Source organism: Chamaea fasciata, unplaced genomic scaffold (genome assembly GCF_029207755.1).
Source record: "Chamaea fasciata isolate MVZ Bird 193981 ecotype frontalis unplaced genomic scaffold, bChaFas1.0.hap1 SCAF_5, whole genome shotgun sequence".
In the NCBI taxonomy this organism is placed as follows: domain Eukaryota; kingdom Metazoa; phylum Chordata; class Aves; order Passeriformes; family Sylviidae; genus Chamaea; species Chamaea fasciata.
In genome coordinates, this window is record NW_027094090.1 from 52,786,404 (window position 1) to 52,804,866 (window position 18,463).

Genomic DNA, 18,463 nt, shown 5'->3' on the forward strand with positions numbered 1-18,463 from the left:
CAGCGCTCTGGCATATTTAACTAGAGCGGTGTTACGCTGGGGTTATGTGCCTGCATGGCAAACATTTCTCCTTCCTGCTGTCTCATTGTCATGGTGACCCAGCAGTGGGGTGGGCTCTCCACTTCCTCCAAACAGGCCCCCATCCTTCAGCATTCAGACACAGCAAAGAAATGTGGCACTTACATGCTTAAATACTTGACTGTGCTGCAGTGGGAGTATCAGAAATGCCTGGGTGGTGAATGATCTGTCCAGTAACTCGGCTCTGAAACCTCCTTTATCATTAAGCAATCAAGGGAGGAAAAAAAAAAAAAAAAGGATCGTAGAGGCTAATGTAAAATTTCAAAGAACTGCATCAAAGTTTATTTGAAATAAAAGAGAAATTTTGCATTGGCTGTGCTAGCTTGATATAGTAATTACTTTTTTTTTTTTAATCTGGCTTAATTGCAGCCTATTAGAGCAGGAAAATGTGTATTAAATCAGTTTTGAGTACACAAAAAAATGAAAGCCTGAAAGTGAATTAAATTTGAAAATGGAATTGTTTCTGTGAGAAAAGAGTTTTTTAGAGAATGAGTTCCAATGAAAAAGGATGTCATGTTTTGTTAAATATGAACTGAAAGGTTTCATTAAATTAAATGCTTTAAATTAATGCTTGACATCAGTTTGGTATAAGATTATGACTCAGATGCTGAAGGCTTTCCTCTCTTTTCATTCAGAACACACTAACAGTAAGTGAAAAAGCTCACAGTGAACAGTTTAGCCGGCCAATTTGGCTTCATTTCCTGGCTACAGAGTATCTGTGAACAGTTATGATTTCCTCCATACTTCCATTAATTGAAACTACTTAAAATTTGTTTTAGTTTTTTTTTCTCTAAATTGGATTGAATTGACTAAAGCACTTAGAATTGCATCTTGTCAGTCCCAATCAATTCATATGAAACTGAAAGTGTTTCCTCTTTTTTTAAAAAAGTACACCAGACAGAGCACAGGTTATTTTTTACTGTTTATTATTAATAAGATACAGGTGTTAATCTCATACATCCACTCTTAGTTTGCCTGAATTATGATAATACCTTTATATCATTGTGACTGAAGGTAAATTTCAGAGTGGTTTTATTTTTTTCATTTGTTGCCTGAGTGCAATGTGTTTGCTGTCTGAGTACCTTTGATAAACTCAGGTTTTGTTTGATTAATATCCCTGATCAATTTGACTTTTTTTTACATTTTAGTAAAAATTAGACAGTAAAATATACCCCAGGGCAAAAAACCCTCTAAAATGTATGCATCAGTCGAGTTTACAGTAAGGCAGATAAAACTTTCATGGCTTACATGGCCACACTTGTCACAACAATAGGGGTCTCAGTGCCTTTAGAGTCATGATTGTAGGTTTGGAACAGGCCTTCTGAACTAAAATGGATCTGACCTAAGAGAGAAATACAAGACAGGCCCAAAGGATTTCCTGTGAATGAACTTTTTTTTCCCTTAGTTGTAAAGGGATCTTATTGAAAGTAGTCACTCAAATACAAAGTTTTCCTTGGCTGAATTCATTCACATGCATCAGCATTTTAAATAGAAAGGAATTTAAATTATCTCCTGAAGAGTTTAAACTTTAGAGGTAAATCTGTTCATAGCTGTCCGACTACCCCCACTTTGAATCCACAGCTTCTTTCTGTGCACCTCCCATGAGCAGTGTGTGCAATATCTGTGATGCTCCACACAGTGGCTGTAGAGCAGGTGCTGGAGCTTACAGAGAGACCTTTTCCCAGCTCACCTTTTTCTAGCAACTTGAATTTTTTTTCAACACATGTGAAGAGGTTATTTCAGCTCTCTCCACATACGCATAAAGGGTTTTTGAGGAATGTAAGCATTATGAGCCATTGGCCATAACAAGCCATTACCATTTCCAGTCCTTTATGAAAAAAAAAAAAAAAAAAGGGCAGAAAATGTAGTGAAATAATAAACTCAAATGAAACAAGTTGCTGACAGTCATCACCACCTCTGCAGCCAGAGTGCTGTGGTACCAGCGAATGGCAGCATAAATGTCAGCTTCAAAATTACAAGCATCAATGGGTTTTTGAAGAGGACGTCTGGCAAAGCCAGAAGGGGCAGAGACTTGCTTGTCTTGTTCCCTTTTCTTCTGATTACATTTTCTTTGATCATTGCACCATGGCCATCTATTTACATGTCTTATCTTAGAGAGAATTTAGGTTGTGATTGTACTTTTACATTTGATTCTGGTTCATAATGTCAGTGCTTCATGCCAGAGAAATGTGGTGTATAGCACATTAAATTTGAAACATTCTGCTGAAATAGTGCCTTGGATTCATTGTTTGGTTTGGAAAGGAGCGTGTGGGAAATGGTCCCGTAGCCTAACCTTGGTCAAAGGTACAGCAACAAGGAGTGAGGGCAGCTTTTCCTTTAAACTGATGAGTAGCTTCTCTTTGCTTGCTGCACATAAATGAAGGTGTCTGGGCTGGATCACTCTGGATCAGAGCCATAGTGTGCATGTTGCTTAGAGTCTGTCAAAAGTACCAAGAGGAAAGACAGGATTACTCACAGTATACTTTAACTTACTCTGCCGGGAAAAAAAATGCCCAACTTTGCAAGTGGAATGAGGTTGAGATACACTGACTTCTTAGACTCTCTATGAAGAAGCTGACCCGAGCACATGAACCACTTTAACCATATCCTTGGGAATGGCAAGGAGTACAAATGTTTTAAGGTAATAAGTCAGATACACTTCTGACATTTTAAGGGAAAATTTCTCAGACATTTCAGAAAACTGAATGCTCATGGGATTTCAAGTCAAGAACCTCAGTAGACAAGCCACTGAAAATTGCTGTTTCATTTTTAAAACCAAGGTTGTCATCCTCAGGCCTTTGTGTAGACTCCACCTTCTGTGACTCTTCATCTGATCCCCAAGGCCACTGTTGTTCCCACTGTGGATACCCAAGTAGAATGTCCATCTTCTCTCCTGTGCATCAGCCCTCAAGGGGCATCGAGTTCGATTTCGCACCTCACGCCTTTTACTTCTCTCAGGAATCCCTCAGTGAACTACATTCTAGAATACAGTCAGAGGAAGAGGTGACCCCAAGGGAAAATAAGCACATCAGCCTTTGGTAATTCCTGATGGGATCAGAGGTCTTACATCATATGGCTCAGCTACCTCCTATTTGTACAAGCTTAAAAGAGATGTGCATTGGGAAATAACATGGGACAGCTGGCACCCTCTGAACTCATATGTTATTGCAATAACATGCTCCTAAGGACATGGAAGGAGTTTAATCCCAGCCTGTAGGATACCCACTTTACTTGCCTTGACAATATCCCTGAACTGGGTTAGCCTTTCCACTTCCCCTCAGAGTCTAACATGGAGTACACTGCCTCTCCTCGAGCTCAATAATAGAAACAAAATGTAAGAAAAAGCGTTAATATAGTGGTGCAAAGAGGAGGCCTGTGTTGTCCATTCAGATGCAGAAATCAGTGCAGGACAAATTCTCAGTCCCTCTCTGGTTTTCTTCAGTGTCCCTCCCTCTGAAAAAATCCTACTCCAGAGGAATCAAAGTGCCTTGATTTTTTTCAGTGGCAGGCCAAAGCCAAATTATTTTATCAAATGGTTTTGTCAAAGCCAGTCCACAAGCTGTCTGAAGTCAGAGGGTAGAGTTTTAGAAGTTAGCTATTAAAGTGTGTGCTGTCTTTTAGTAACCCTTAAGTGTTTACTGAAGTGGTTCATTTTGAGCCTTTCCCCCCTCCCCCCTCCCCCCCTCCCCCAATGGCTTTCTCCCTACTTCTCATCAACTTAAGCCAAGAATAAACTTCCCAATAATCAAATCAAGATCTAGTATTCATAATCCATTATAAGCAACTCTACTTCTATCAGATTCCTTACACAACTCTGCTTTCAAGCTACAGCAACTTACCCTCCCAGTGTTTGCCACTAGAATTAAGTGTGTGTTCAAAAATAAGCACCATTTGAGTTTGCTTCTCTGTACCTGCAAGCAAAGAGCTATCAGAAAATAGATCAGGTGCAATCACAAGCCACTACAGCCACAGATCAGAACAAAAAATGCCTTTGCCCTCTCCATGCTGATCATAAGGCAAATACAAATCTTGTGGCTGAAGTCTGACCTTTAACCTAAAAACAAGGCAAAAAAAGAAATACAAAACCCTCTTATGTCTTAGCATGGACAGAGGGCCATCTTGGCCTTGCATGAGAAGTTGGCACCGAAGTTAATTCATGAACATGAAACTGAGGTCAAAAATGACAGTAGTGAAAATGTGGCTTCTGCAGTAATTAGATCAGTGCTTTTAGGAGGAACAAAAACATTAATTTAAAATAATAATTTTCTTTATATGTGTGGTGCACAGATTAAATGTGCAATCAAATGTTCCTTTAAAATAGTCAAACTTCCTTAAAATTACCTTCTGACAAACTGCTTCTGACCATTATCCAGTACTTCTGCACAGTTAAAGGGTTTTGAGACCACATGCCATTTTCAGGAAGCAAGCAGGAAGTCTTCTTGATAAAGGCAGATTTTTGTGAATCCCAAACTGCTCAACCAACTTACAGAAACCAGCAATTTTTTTTGAAAAATGTTGCCATAGCTGGATCCTCCTGTCTCTTCCCCTTCCCAATACTCGTCTTTTTCTGACAAAGCCATATGATGAAAAATAGAGGCATTTTTGAAAAACAAGTAACCAAAGGCAGCCAGTGGGTGATTTCATGTTGTGAAACAACGGATGTGTCTGCCCAACCAAAGAAAAAGTAACAAAAGCAACATTAAATGAGAGGAAAATTGAGAATTTTATCATGAAAACAGTGGTTCTGTTCAGAGCTTGAGTACTGGTATGATTTTCAGAGCACGCACTTTGGGGAAGCCCTGAAAAGACTCCTATAGCTGGACCCACTAAACGCCTCTACAGGGAAGTTTATGGCACATGAATCAACCACGTGCATGCAGCAGAGGTAACAGTTGGTGAAAGAAGAAAACTCAAAGGGAACTTATTTTCTAGAAATGACAAATGAAAGACTAAAGCCAAAACGAAATATTAACATGCAGAGGCAGGTTTAGGTGATTTTTTGTTTGTTTGTTTGATGGGACTCTAAGGGAGATATGAGACCTTCTGTATCCAAAATAAACCATCATAAAGATCAGGAGTGAGAGAGGGAAAACTGAGTAACCAGTGGGAGAACAATAATCAAGTTCAGCTTATCAGAAGAGATGTTTGTTTTAGAAGAGGTGGATAAGACTCACAAATTGGGTGAGAGCGTGAGTTCTCAGGTAGCTACAACAGCATTTTCAAAAAGCTACCTAAATGTGGATTAAAGAAGCAAACATTTAGGCCTTTTTGCTGAGGCTGTGGTCATTTTATGTTATTCCATCGATGTTATCCAGGTCTCAAGACAAAGAACATACAAGATCAGTCCAACGTGAGGAAAACAGAGCAGCATCCAGCAGGCAGCTGTGGCAGCTCAGTAGAAAGCTCTGTGTCATGTCCAGTGAGAGAGCCACAACTATATGGGCCAGCACTGCTGCCCTGAAACAGCTGTTTCAAGACTTGCTAAGACTGGGAAGTGACTCAAAACTAGGTTTCTATTTTTTTTCCCCACTTTTTTAGGGCAAACAGAGAGTTGTCTGTTGTTGGTGTGTGATAAGAGAGGTGCTAGAGTATCTGACTGAGGAGAAGGCTCAGAAGAGTTCATGGTAAAACTATAAATAGTGGAAGAAATGTGGGAGAGGGAAAAAGCAGCTGGTTATCAGCAGAAAGTGAGTTAATGAGTGGGACTTGAGGGAGGAAAAGGTGGAAAACTCTTGGTGGTAGGTGGTGACAGTGGTCAGAAGCCTTGTGTGGTGAATCAGAAAAATGAGCAGTTCATCACTCACTGAGGATTATGTTCATGACTGATTTAGAGGTATAATTGATTCATACTTTCCAAGAGACAGTTGAAGTTTCAGACCTCAGGGATGAAAAATCAAATGATAAACCCATTATTTTTTATTGTAAAAAAAATGAAAGGAAATGCAAATTTTAGATATCAATGAAGTTGAAATTTGTCAGAAAGAAAATGGAATGGGAAAGAAAAAAAGAGAGAGTGGAGAGCAGAATCCTTCTAACTGCTGCTGCAAATTTATCTAATCCGCAATATGTGTGAAACTTTCACTGTCCCTTCCCTATTTTTAAGGGAATTGTCTTTTAGGTTTTCAGCTGGGCCTTGGGTTTGGGGCTTTTATAGCTTAAAAAGATACAATTCATTTGTCTGCTGTAGATTAGTTCATGACAGACAAATATAATAAAACAAATTATCTTCCATTAAAAAATTGCAGACTTGGGTCAGCTGCCATGTAACTCATTCTGTTTCATTCCCTCCCAAGGGTTCCATCTATCCCCACAAAATAAATTCATGTGTACTAAGTTAGGGGTTTTTTTCATGACTAGGCAATATCCCTGTCCCCTAGAAACTTGCAGTTGTTATTTGTCTTCGTGAACCTCCCCTTTGAAAATGCCAAATCCTTTAAATTAATGCTTCAGAGGGTCATATTTTGCATTTCAGTTGTTGAAAAGACCTTGCATTTATTCAACAATATAAAGCCCCCTGTGGATCAACAGCCACGGTAAATTATGGAAAAGTGTGCTGTGCTTTCTGTTACTTGTGAGTTGACAACTCACGTAGTCATAACTGCCAGCGTTCAAAACTTACAGCATTTTTTTCATTCTTTTATCATTACCTTTTTCATCAAAAACTAGGGTTTTTTTTTACTGTGACTAAATCCTGCTCTCAGTGGTGGATCTGTCTTCCCTGGTACAGAGTAGATCCCTGGCTGGTTGAAGTAGTGTCTTCAAAAACTTATAGAGAGTTAATTTTTGGTCAGCATCCAAATTTCTTTGATTCATTAAGAGCTATTTAAATTATCATGGGCTAATTGTATTTAAGTACCCCTTTCAGAAGGAGTAGCTTTATCCCAGGAAAGCTAGTCCAGTTTCACTGGGATTTTAGAGAGAACATCAGTACCTTTAACTGCCCTTAGTACCAATTTTATTTAATTAAACAAACACTGAGATTCTTGGAAATAGGCACAGAGCTTTCTGGAGCAGTTAATAATTCCAAGAGTGTAAATGAAACCAACCATGAGTAAATGAAAATTGGGTTCATACACTAAATCTAGGGATTCTTGTATCTTGGTCTAGTAGTGCAAAGTTAGCTCACTTGCCCCTTTGCTCTTCGTTCAGACTATATGGAAAAATTGAATACAGTAAGAGCCAGGCCTTGTATTTTAGTGACACCTAGCACAGAGAAAATTCCCAGGGATGTCAGCCCCACAGTTCTATCTGATTCACTCCTTAAGAAATGCTTAATTAACTCTTTTATTCTTGTTATTAACCTGCAGCAACCCATTTAGTTCTTCTGCCTTGGCTCCTGCTGCATAAGCATTACACGTAGAGTTATTCTGGTGGTGGTGGCTGTGTGAATAATTACATTGCACATGGAATTATTCTGGTGATAGTGGCTGTGTGAATAATTAAGGTAGGTAAGCAGTCAACCCAATGTTTTTGCACAGTTCTCTCCCACTGTTTTACCCACAGCCTGTACTCACATGGCCACAGGTACAGTCAAGTTTCCCAGAATTTTATGTCCTATGCTTTCCATATGCTCCGTAAAAAAACAAGAGAAGACATTCTTTAGTGTCCCCAAGTACACATGGGAGATTTAACAGCATACTTATTTCTCCCTCTCCAACGTTTTATAAAAAGCATTTTGATTGACAAAAGAATTTTGATTGATAAAATGTTACAGGAGGAGGAAAACTAGTTTTGTTTCCTGGGATTCCTGTGAGGTTTATCTTTGCTTCTGGTGGTGGAGGGTGGGTGGTGGGGAGGGGTAGTTTTAGCATTTAGCTCAGCCTAGACAGTAAAAAGACTATCAGTCTGTATCTTTATGTCTCCAGTCCCCTTCACATTCTGGTGTCACAGCCTCAGACAGCTTGCACTGTTTGGGTTCGTAGCACTGCACTAACATGTCTTTAAGGTTAGAAAAGAATTCAGTGTTCAGCAAAAATTTTGAATTAAAATCCTTTCTTTTCACATTAGATTTAGTAAATCCCTTCCCTTTTACAAATGAGAAATCTGGGCCTAACCTATTATGACAGCATTTCTGAGTTTTTCACCTGCGAAGGTTTTTGTGTTTTATAAATCTAATTAACTGTAATAAGAAAATAATAGGACATAATGTTTGTTTTACAAGGTGATTGATCTCTTGGCAGCCTGGCAGACTCTTTTATTGATTAGTTGGTGGATAATGTCAGAGTGGATATGTCCTGGAGGAGAATAGCTGACACCTAAATCCATATGTGACAGATTACCATCTGTGTTGGAAGACAGGTTTCTTCGTGAAACTGCGAAGATAACAGGTGAAAATTGAGAAAGTGACATGGGGGAAATGTGTTGAAACCTGCCTCAACCTTTCCATGCTCTAAGAGCAGTTACACAAAGCTCTCTATTTTGTGGGCAGCCTGTTTTCAGGATGAGGGAGATTAAAATTTAATTACATTCATTCCTGTCTGCCCAGTCTAGATTTAATCCTGTTAATTAGGAAAATGCCTTGTCCCACAACCTAGCTGTAAAGCTAATTAAACAGAGAATCTTCATTTGCTACTTAGTGGAACTTCAGTACAGTAATGACTATCATACTTTACAGTTAATTAGCACTGTGGGAGGGAAAATGAGGATGTTGTTGAAGCACAGAACATAATATAAGCTTTATTTCATTTTGTAGCTATCTGATGCAGGCAAGTTGCACGCTATCCTACCTGCCTCAGTTTCACATTTGTTAAAGAATTAATTAAATGTATCTCTCCTGCAGAAGTGTAGGTTTAATATAATGAAGATGATAAGCTGCTGGCCTTTGAAATCATCAAGTAGAAGGTGCATAAAGTAGAATTCTGCATAAATAGAATTATTCCTCCCTGAAACATGCAAGAGGCAATGAACTGTGCCATTTGAGGTGGAGTGGTGGAACAGCAATTGTACCCCGTAAAGTAAATATAACAGTCCTGCAGACATTCACAAAATCTTCCAGTGCAAAGCACTACCAGCATGGAACCTGCTGCTGGATCAAACCATTCTGAAGCCCAGACCAGAAATTTAAAACAATTGTAATTTGACTTAAAAAATTTGACAGCAAATGACTTGGATTCATATCCCGTTGTTCCATAATAGTGTGTTTTAAAGGATTGGTCCTGAAAAAACCGGGTGAAAATTAGCAATCCCCAATTTTACAAATGAAGTAAAGCAAGGAAGTGTTACACCTTGCCCAAATGTTGAATAAATCTATTGTAAAACTGGAACTAGGACTTGAAACTCCCTGGAAACTAACCACACCACAGCTGGCTTGATGCTTCTGGACAGAACTATCAGAGCCTGCGTTCTACTTTGATTTATATTTTCTCATAGTGGCACTGATCCAGTGAATCTGGGGATAGTAAATTATCTTCCTACCTTAATGAGATATCCCTGCCATGTGTTATGTGAGGTGCTCTGCAATATCACATTTAGAGTATTGCAAGTGGAGCCTGATAGCTTCTGCTTATCCTGAGTTAATCCTGAGTTTGCAAGTTTTATTGAGATGTGGCAGGGCAAATATCAAACTAATTTCAGTCTGAGCATTGGTGCCTCTGTAGTATTTGTAACACAGTACAGCGTGCAGTACGAGGTGTATTGTGCAAGCCCGTGCTGGTTGGCATCCCAGAGTAACCTGTTGAGTTGTACACTGAGCTTGGATTCAAGTGTGGATGAGTTAATTCTTTTTTCTCTTCCTCTATTTCCCCACCTCTGGCATGGGGCTAAAAAGTTTTGTGGCTGCTTTATAAAGTACTTTGTGGTCTTTGTGCATCAGGTTTGTGGTCTGTGTGCATCAGGGAACTCATCTGTATCTATATCTACAAGGCAACACTAGTCCCAATTTTTTCGGGACAGTAGTGATTTGTAAAACCGTGAGAAAGAGCAAGGAAAGAAATGCACAGGAAAATTGGGAAATCAGGGAGTAAACAGAACTAGCAAACCAGCCCACCTTGCAGAAAATATATTTACATTGATGTCCACTGTACACTGGTAAAAGCATTACTAATTCCAACACACTGACTTTCATTATTAAAAACAAAAAGGTTATGAAGTTTCAGTAATTATTTTTGGTTGGTCTGGGAATTTATTATTTTCCTGGAGCTAGGTAGCATTTTAAATCTGCAAAGGATTAGACAGACACAATCAGTTCAAATATTTGTCCAGCCATTGAAAGGAGGATCCTCACTTCCGCTGTGATGAGGCTTTGGAAATCTCCATCTCCATCATTGTTCAACAGCCAAGTGAAGATTGCATGTTGATTGCCCTTTCAATTGCCTTTAAGCAGCTTATGTGAAATGCTAAGTTCTAAGTTACCTAAAATGCCTACTTTTTAATTTGTTCCCTGCCTTGTATGCAACGAGGCAAACCTCTGTGGGTTTACATGTGCACACACAAGTGCATACATGCACCCTGGTCAGAAACAGCTCCTTCCAAACATGAATTACGCTGAGCAGAGCTTAAAAAAGGTGCAACAGGAACAGGCATTCCCATTAATCTTCACAAGATCATGATAAGAAAAATACCAGTCTGCCTGCTTAGCCGAGTCAATTTGTAACTATGCAACTTAGCACAAAGCATCTGAGTTTCTATACTTTTATTTAAAGCTGAAAAGCTTTATTTAAAGCTGATTCCATTGCCTTCCTCACATTTTGAGATCTTCAGAAAAGAATAGGATAATCTATTGTTTATATTATATTACTTTATATTATATTATATTATATTATATTATGTTATATTATATTATATTGTATTGTATTGTATTATATTATATTAGTACAAACCTAGGGTTTGTGTGTGGGTTCACATGGATGCACAGCTTTTGTGTTGGTGTTGCTGAGCTCCATTTCCAGACAAATATTTGCAATTGGGGTTTTTTCCTTCAAATATTATAGCTTTAAAGAAGGCATTAGCTTCCTTGTTGTAAATCTTATCTTGGCTTTTGTTTGTATTTAATTGTTTGGGAACTGAGTGAACCATTTTCAGAGCTAACAGGAGGCTTGAGTGTTGTCACTTGTTACACCATACCTTCACCTGACAGTTTTAACCATCATTTTCAATGCTTCTGTGGTTTCTCACTGGCCTGTATTTTCATACCTGCATGTGTCCCATTTTGGTATTTTGTAGCAGATCATCAGCTTGTATGAGCAAGGTATCATTTAACAGTATTGACTTACTGCATTCAGAGAAATCCCTTGCAATTTTATTCCCAGTGCACTGGAAGCCCATCCAATCTCCCAGTCTGAAATGACTCTCACAGTACCATCAGGGCATTTTGTGTACAACTCCCATGGAAGAAATACAGTTCTTTACATCCTTTTGTATTTCTGAGGATAAAGGGGAGCAGAGACTGTGGGAAGTTGGAGCTGTTTTTCTGCAACCTGCATCTTAAGGAGCCACTTGAGAACTGTGTTTGAAGACAGCAGGTTCATAACTGCTCCACAGACAGTCCCAATAATAGTAGGGGAATATTTGACTAAATAATGTCAAAGCTGGTAGAGACAGCACAATGGGTTTCCACAGTTTGTTTTTGCCCAGCATGAGAGGCAGACATGCTTACCTCTGTGAAGTGTAAAGAGGCACTTGACAAAGTTGGGTACCAGTGAGTTTAAAGATAAATGGGGCCTCACCTTCTCATGCGGTGGAATAATTTATTTTCACATGGCTCATAACACAAATTATTTATAGCCAAGGAAAGAAAAATAGTGGGGATCCAGACTTTTTGTAATTTCTCTGAACCAGTCAGACATGATACATACAGTTGGATACTGCTCTCTTCCAAGTGAAATGCAGAAATGTGCTGCTCTCCACAGAGTGAAATAATTTTTACATGCCTTGTCAGTCTCGCTATGGCCATGGAAAGAAATACAGTGAAAGCAGAGACATTGGCACTGTTTATATTATTTAGAGTGTTTTTGCAGCTAACAGTTTTGACCTCTATTCTGTTTTGATGGTTCCTGTTTCAGAAGGTCATGTCATGTTTTCCAGTTAGAAGAAATGGATAAATACTTTCTTTTCCTGTGGACTTTCCCAGGTTTTACCCAGATCCTGGATCAGAATTATTCCAAAAAATTCCTGGTGTAAAGCTAATATGCTGCATTGTCAGTGGAATTACAGTTATTAACAGCCTAAAATCTACACTCTGATGCCAGCAGGGTTTCATTTTTGCCCCTTATGGTCATGAGAGACACAGAAAAGAGACTGGAATTTGGAATTTAACATGTGAAATCTCGGGGCCATCATTTAAAACATCAATCGTTACTCAAAATGGTGTTTGACAGGCTGCAAGTAATTTCTACTTCAAGCAGTCTCAGGCAGCAGAGTAGCCCAAAGGTCATGTTGTTCTTATCACGGGTGTAAGATACTTTCTTCATGATGGATGACTGTTCTGTGTGCTTACGATGCATAACGTATTAGTAATTTTAATTCACAATTCCATTTGTCCCACGGTTTTGTTCAGGGCAAGCTAAACTGTAGTTAGGTACACCTGTGCTCTGCAAAAGGATGGGACCTTTTTTGGTAGTCCATCCCAACACCCACACCACAGTCCCAGTTGCAGGTTAGGGAGCTGGGAGGAATCACTTCTACAAAAGGAAATTTCAGGCTGCAGAAATTGGGCCAAAATTTCTTGTCTTTTCACTTCCAGTCTTGACCTGTGCAGATGATCACAGCTGAAACCAAAAAGTTTGCTGCCTCCAGTCTCATGGTGTTACGCAGAGTGACCCTCAGTGTGTTCTTCACCAGATCTATCAGGTTGGGAGCTCAGGGTTATCTGGTTTTGGCCGGCCAAATGCCAGAGCTGGAGCACCACAGACAACAAACAGACTCCTGATTTTGGGGCACTTTGAGAACTTTGTTACCTGAGACAAAAAGATTTGAGCTGGCTTTGCACAATCATTCAGGGCATTCCACAGCTGCTGCCTACAATTTGCCCTCGTTCTTTTAGTTGGTTTGAATGCGAAAGTCACTCCTCTGCAGAACCAGACACGAAAGTAATAAGCAGCAGTATTAGTTCAGAGGGTCTGAAAACAAATTTCCCATCTCCTTGACATAAGTGCAACTCAAAGCCTTTATAACAATATACATTGTTCTTGCTTATTTGAGCCCTGGACATATTTCTGTCAGTGTGTGTGCAACAAAATGCTCTTTAGAAATGATGGCTGAATTTGACTCTTAGCTGTTCAAATTTTTAGATTTACCACGTCATTCCTCTTGCTTTTGTTTATATTTTACATGCAGAAATGGGATAAGCCCCATGCCACTTTCCCATCTTGGAACTGTATGTTTCCAAAAATTAATGAATGACTTTCACTAAGAATCCTCCTAAATTCTAATAATTTTTAAAGCATGCCCTTCATTTACCATCATCTTGCAGGTTTTGATAAACTTCCATCTTCATATATTAGACCTTTTGGCATCTAGATTTGCATCTTGCAATATTTGCTCTTTAAATGGCCAGCTGTTACCTCAAAGTTTCAAAGTTCTTATAGCAAGAAGCTTTTCAAAAAGGAAACATCACTCTCCATTTAGTTCCTTGAAATATCTTGTTTTCAATTCCAGAAGTGGGCAGCCAAGGTTCAATGTCATATTATTTCTTCACTGCATGCATTCATAAAAAGAGCTATTTTTTGGCACTCTTCTTCTCCTGAATAATAAAGTACTTTTTTTTTTTTCATTTTTCAAATAAACATGGGTCCATGGTTTTATAACTGGGGGAGGATGGAAAGATGCCCTGTATTTCAAATGAAGTTTTGTGGCCTGTCGTATACTTACTTCACAACCTTCTATAGATTGGAAAAGGGATTGGTCATTCCAGTTCTTCAACACCTTTGGGGGAAATTAAAAGGAGCGGGAAGTAGAATCATCAATATGAAATTCAGAACAGAGATCTCACCAAGTTCATCAGTCCGTAATCATTATTTGAAGTAAGAGCCTTTGATCCTGTCCTTCATACATACATACATGCATACATACATACATACACACATATATATATGGCTTTCAGATAAAGGCAATAGGTGCTCTGTCTTTAGAATAACTGAAGAAGCAACATTACACAGGCACTCACAATTAGTTCGTTTTCTGCTACACCAAGTGAAAGAAGTTCGATCCATGAAAATGGGTGACACTGTCACTGTGACACTGAATAATGAGCAAAATAGCATATAATGCTCATTCCAAAAAAAATATATCCTTGCATTTGCTTGTGTAAGGATAATAGAAGTATTTCTGTAGAATTCAAGTATCTTTCGCTTCGTATTTGTTATTACTTCAATTTTTCATGTGTTCTTACGTTTTGATAGTTCCTATACAAGGTCAAACAATTCACGTCCTTTACAGGTTGAAGTCTGCTATCAGGCAGAGCCCTCCATGTACAGAGAAACTTCCCTGAATGTTTCCTAACACCAAAGTACCTCAGCTTGGGTCATCTGTTGGTTCCAGTTCTGAGAAAAACACCTCTATCTCCTGAACAGCTCAGCCCATAGCTCTCCTTGTAAGCCTTGTGAGATAGGTCTGGGAAGGGACACATCTGACCAGCCTGGTTCCTGACAGGGACAAGCAGCCTCCTTGGGGATCTGAGTATTCCTACCCTGCACAACTGAATTGCTGTCACGAACTACATTTTTGCTGCCATGAACTAAATCCTTGCTATTTATTCATTGCAGATATCGATGAGTGTTTGGTAAACAATGGTGGCTGTGACCATTTCTGCCGAAACACAGTTGGCAGCTTTGAGTGCAGCTGCCAGAAAGGCTATAAACTACTCACAGATGAAAGGACCTGCCAAGGTAATACCTCATTAACCTTACTCTTCATATAATGAGAATGTTTCTTCCAGTGGATTTTTGTTGTTGTTGTTGTTTTTATACTTAAGCAATTTGTACCGCAGGTTTTAATTGTACTGTCATAGGAAGTAAGGTTAGAAAACACCTGAGAGATTTCTGTTTTCTGAGGTGGGATTAGAAGATTATTGGAAATTTCTTGTTTCAATGTTTTTAGTAGTAGGAATGCCAGTGTCCTGTTGAAGTGTAAAAATCCAAGTGGCGTAGTGGAACAGCCTCAGGCAAAGAGTCTTATGTTCAAATCCTCTAATTTGCTATGATCTGAATGGGACAGAGGCTTATCTTATTTAGACCAGAGTCATTTAGAGTAACCAACTGTAATACAGCATTTGCAAGATTTGAACTGAAAAAAAAGGGATTAATTTGTGAGCTCACCTTTGCCTGAGAGAAACTGTTTATGAAGGGATAATGGTGGCATTTTGTAGGAATTCAAATGAAGCGTGTTTTATTTCGTTTGCTGTGTGTGTCGTGATTTGTTACCTAAGTCATCTGATGTTATGTATTCTGTGACTAATTAAGTGCATAACCATTTCCAAGTACTGACCGTGTACCTTTGGAGAAATGACATTTAAGCTCTGTAGCTTTACTTCTTTGCTTTTTAAAAAAGTCACAGAAAAGGCTAGAAAAATGAGCATGCATCAATACAGGGAGAAAGGCAAGGATGATGTATTCAACTAAAATTTTGTGCAGAAAATGCTATCTTATTAATACATGATTATTTGCATGGGTTTTGAATAAGTAAAAGTTATGAAGTCCAAAACAGCACTAGTATTTTAGATCTTTTTTGTTTATCCACAAAAGGGAAACCACAATCTGAAGATATATGTGTCATTCAGAATTTTTCCATTGCTTCTCAGTGGTACTTCCATCCCTCATTTGAGAAGCCACCTCCACCTTGACTGTGTGATTAGAAACAAAGGAGTTAGTGAAAGGTTGGTTTCAAACTGGACAGAATGGAAAGAGCTGAGATTAGCACAGCTCGTGCCACACGATTCAGCAGAAATAACACTGTAGGATCATGTCAGACATGGGGAAGTTACCGGGTTTTGATTTATCTGCTAAAAACAGAGACAGAATATTAACAAGTAATGTTCCCTTCATGATATATTTAGAGATCGTTGGGAGGACCTTGTTCATGAATTTCATGTGTGATGTCATGCTCTCGCTGTGGGATCAGTCAGAGGTTTCACCATTGAACTAATTGTTATTACACCAGGGAAAAACTCAAGAAAAGTTAGGCAAGAGTTGGTGCAGAATTTCTTTGTTCGTTATGCAGAGGATGAATAGTAGGCTGTAAAAGCTCCCTGTAAATAATCAGGTTTCTGTGATGACAGTGAGATTCTAGAAGCAGCTCTGTAAATGCTGTTCAAGTGAGTTTTGTTTCTTCACGTGCCAGAGCTCCAGAATGAGGATTGCCGGTAACAATACACACCCTGCAAGGACTGAAGCAGGAGCTGATCTCCCCCTCATGTGATCAGACATGGAAGTATAACCATGATCTGGCCATCCTGCTTTTCCCCTTGTCAGTGAGGAAGGGCAGGCACTCAGTCCTGCCTCTACATGACACATTTATCTGTTGCTGTAACAGATAGATTAGTGCAAGCCTAGAGAGTTTTTGGGCTGGACAAGTTCCTCCATCCCAGGAACTCTGGTTCTTCATACCGTGAAATGGGGAAGACAAAGTCATTTCCTGTTTAAAGGCTGAGGGATTTTGGCCCCAGCAAACATGGTATGAGGCCTGCTTTGTGGAGAGATCCCTGGGATAATTTAGTTCCTGTCTGGTGCTTAAGGTGATAATTGGTGACTCATGCAGTCAGTATTAGCCTGCTAATAAAGAGAGAAGGAAACTGAATGTAGAACAAGAAATCACCGATGTATGAATCGCCTGCACTTTGCTTCTTCCACTGCGAGAAGGATATAGTCAGGGGAAGTGGTTGCAGTTATTAATGTGAGGTCCATCAGGAAAATGTGGTTTGGGGTTAGTGACTCTTCTGGGGTATAAATCATCCACATTTTGTTTCATGTAACAGCTGGTCAACACTGACCGTAAAACATTAATGAGAGATTCAGGGAAATTTATTTTAGGCATATTAGCCTTTCCAATGAGTGAAACAGAACAGTCTAATTTCTGTTTATAAAAGATGCTGTTGTTCATGTTACATCTGTTGTTTTGATTCATAATAGAGTTTCCATGATTTATGATCTTTCTGTCAACATTGGCCTTCTCTTCTGGTTTTCATTTTTTAGAATAAAGATTTCTTTCAGTTACTAATCGACATGTTTACAAAACTCTCATTTAGGATCTTAGAAGTCTGCATTGTTTGGGACCTGGTCCTATTTAGTTCAGGTGGCCTCCCCGGTGTATAGGGCATTCATCTCCAAACGCATTCATCATTAATATCAGCACAAGGCAATTCTACATATTTCAATATAAAATGTTCCTTCATATTCCCAGTGAAATTCTGAAGTTGTCCCACCTCACCTAATTTCCTTCATGTCCTTTCATTGTAGACCCCAGGGCTGACTTTGAGAGTACAGGGAAATTGTATCAGTGGCAGACTTTGTTCTGGTTGTTTGCAGAGCTCCCAGCCCAGTCCGCACCAAGTGCCTTCCCCACATTCATGCTCTCTGCGAGGAGGAAAGTATTTCTCTTTCAGTTTTTAGTCCGGAAGGGTGAAACCAAATATAGCAGTTTGCCTAAGATCACACATCTAAATTCTTGGACTGCCCAGAGAATAAATCTCCAATTTTTGTAAATCTGCCCCTGCTCATTTGCCCTTAACAAGGTATTCTTTTCTCTTGTGTTTGTGCTCATATCCCGATACAAGAATTCCTTGGTTTTTTTCAGGAACTCTGAAGCTTGGTGCTCACTTGGTGCCGCCCTGCATTTTGAGTGCCTGTATAAGCAGCCCTTGCCTTTGGAAAGGGCCTTAAAATGTTCTGCATTTGTCTGTTTACAGCTCAACCATTTTTAGCCCGGGCTGCAAAGAAAACCATTGTCAATCACAGATTACTTCTGCTAGGGAGTGGTTCTCACGCTGTGACTCCTTGTTAGACAAGGAGAATGTGGGGGGTTCCCTTCCTTTCCCCTCCCCTGCATTCCAGCCATTTAAAAGGAAACTTATTTGTTACCCAGAAGGTGAAGAATCCATAGTGCCCTGCCAGTAATATTGTGGAGACTGATACTGTTTTCCCAGAGTCTCTTTCTTCACTCAGACTTAAAAATAGATTTTTTTTTCTGCCTTTGTCAGGGAAATCACTGTATGACAATACCAAACCCATATATTGTGTATTACTTTAATTGATCCCTCAAGTGTAAGGTATTGTAAATTCTTTGGTGCAGGAAGAAACAGTTGGATCTATTTGTATAAACCTAGCAAAAGAGGTCTCCATCTCCTTTGAACATGTAGTAAAAATAACACAGTTATATTTATAGCAAGGAGAGCTTGTGTTTGTAACCTTTTTGGTAATTAATAGAAGAACAACAACTCAGATCAGTTCTAGAATGA

General features: G+C 39.2%; 1 protein-coding gene across 1 annotated transcript in view; it reads left to right on the forward strand.

Annotated features, from left to right (window-relative positions):
* Positions 1–18,463, forward strand: part of SCUBE1 (signal peptide, CUB domain and EGF like domain containing 1) — a 188,239-nt gene that overhangs the window by 128,054 nt on the left and 41,722 nt on the right. Inside the window, exon 9 of the mRNA XM_066183682.1 lies at positions 14,778–14,900. Within this exon, the coding sequence (XP_066039779.1) occupies positions 14,778–14,900 (123 nt within the window). The remainder of the gene's footprint in view (positions 1–14,777; positions 14,901–18,463) is intronic.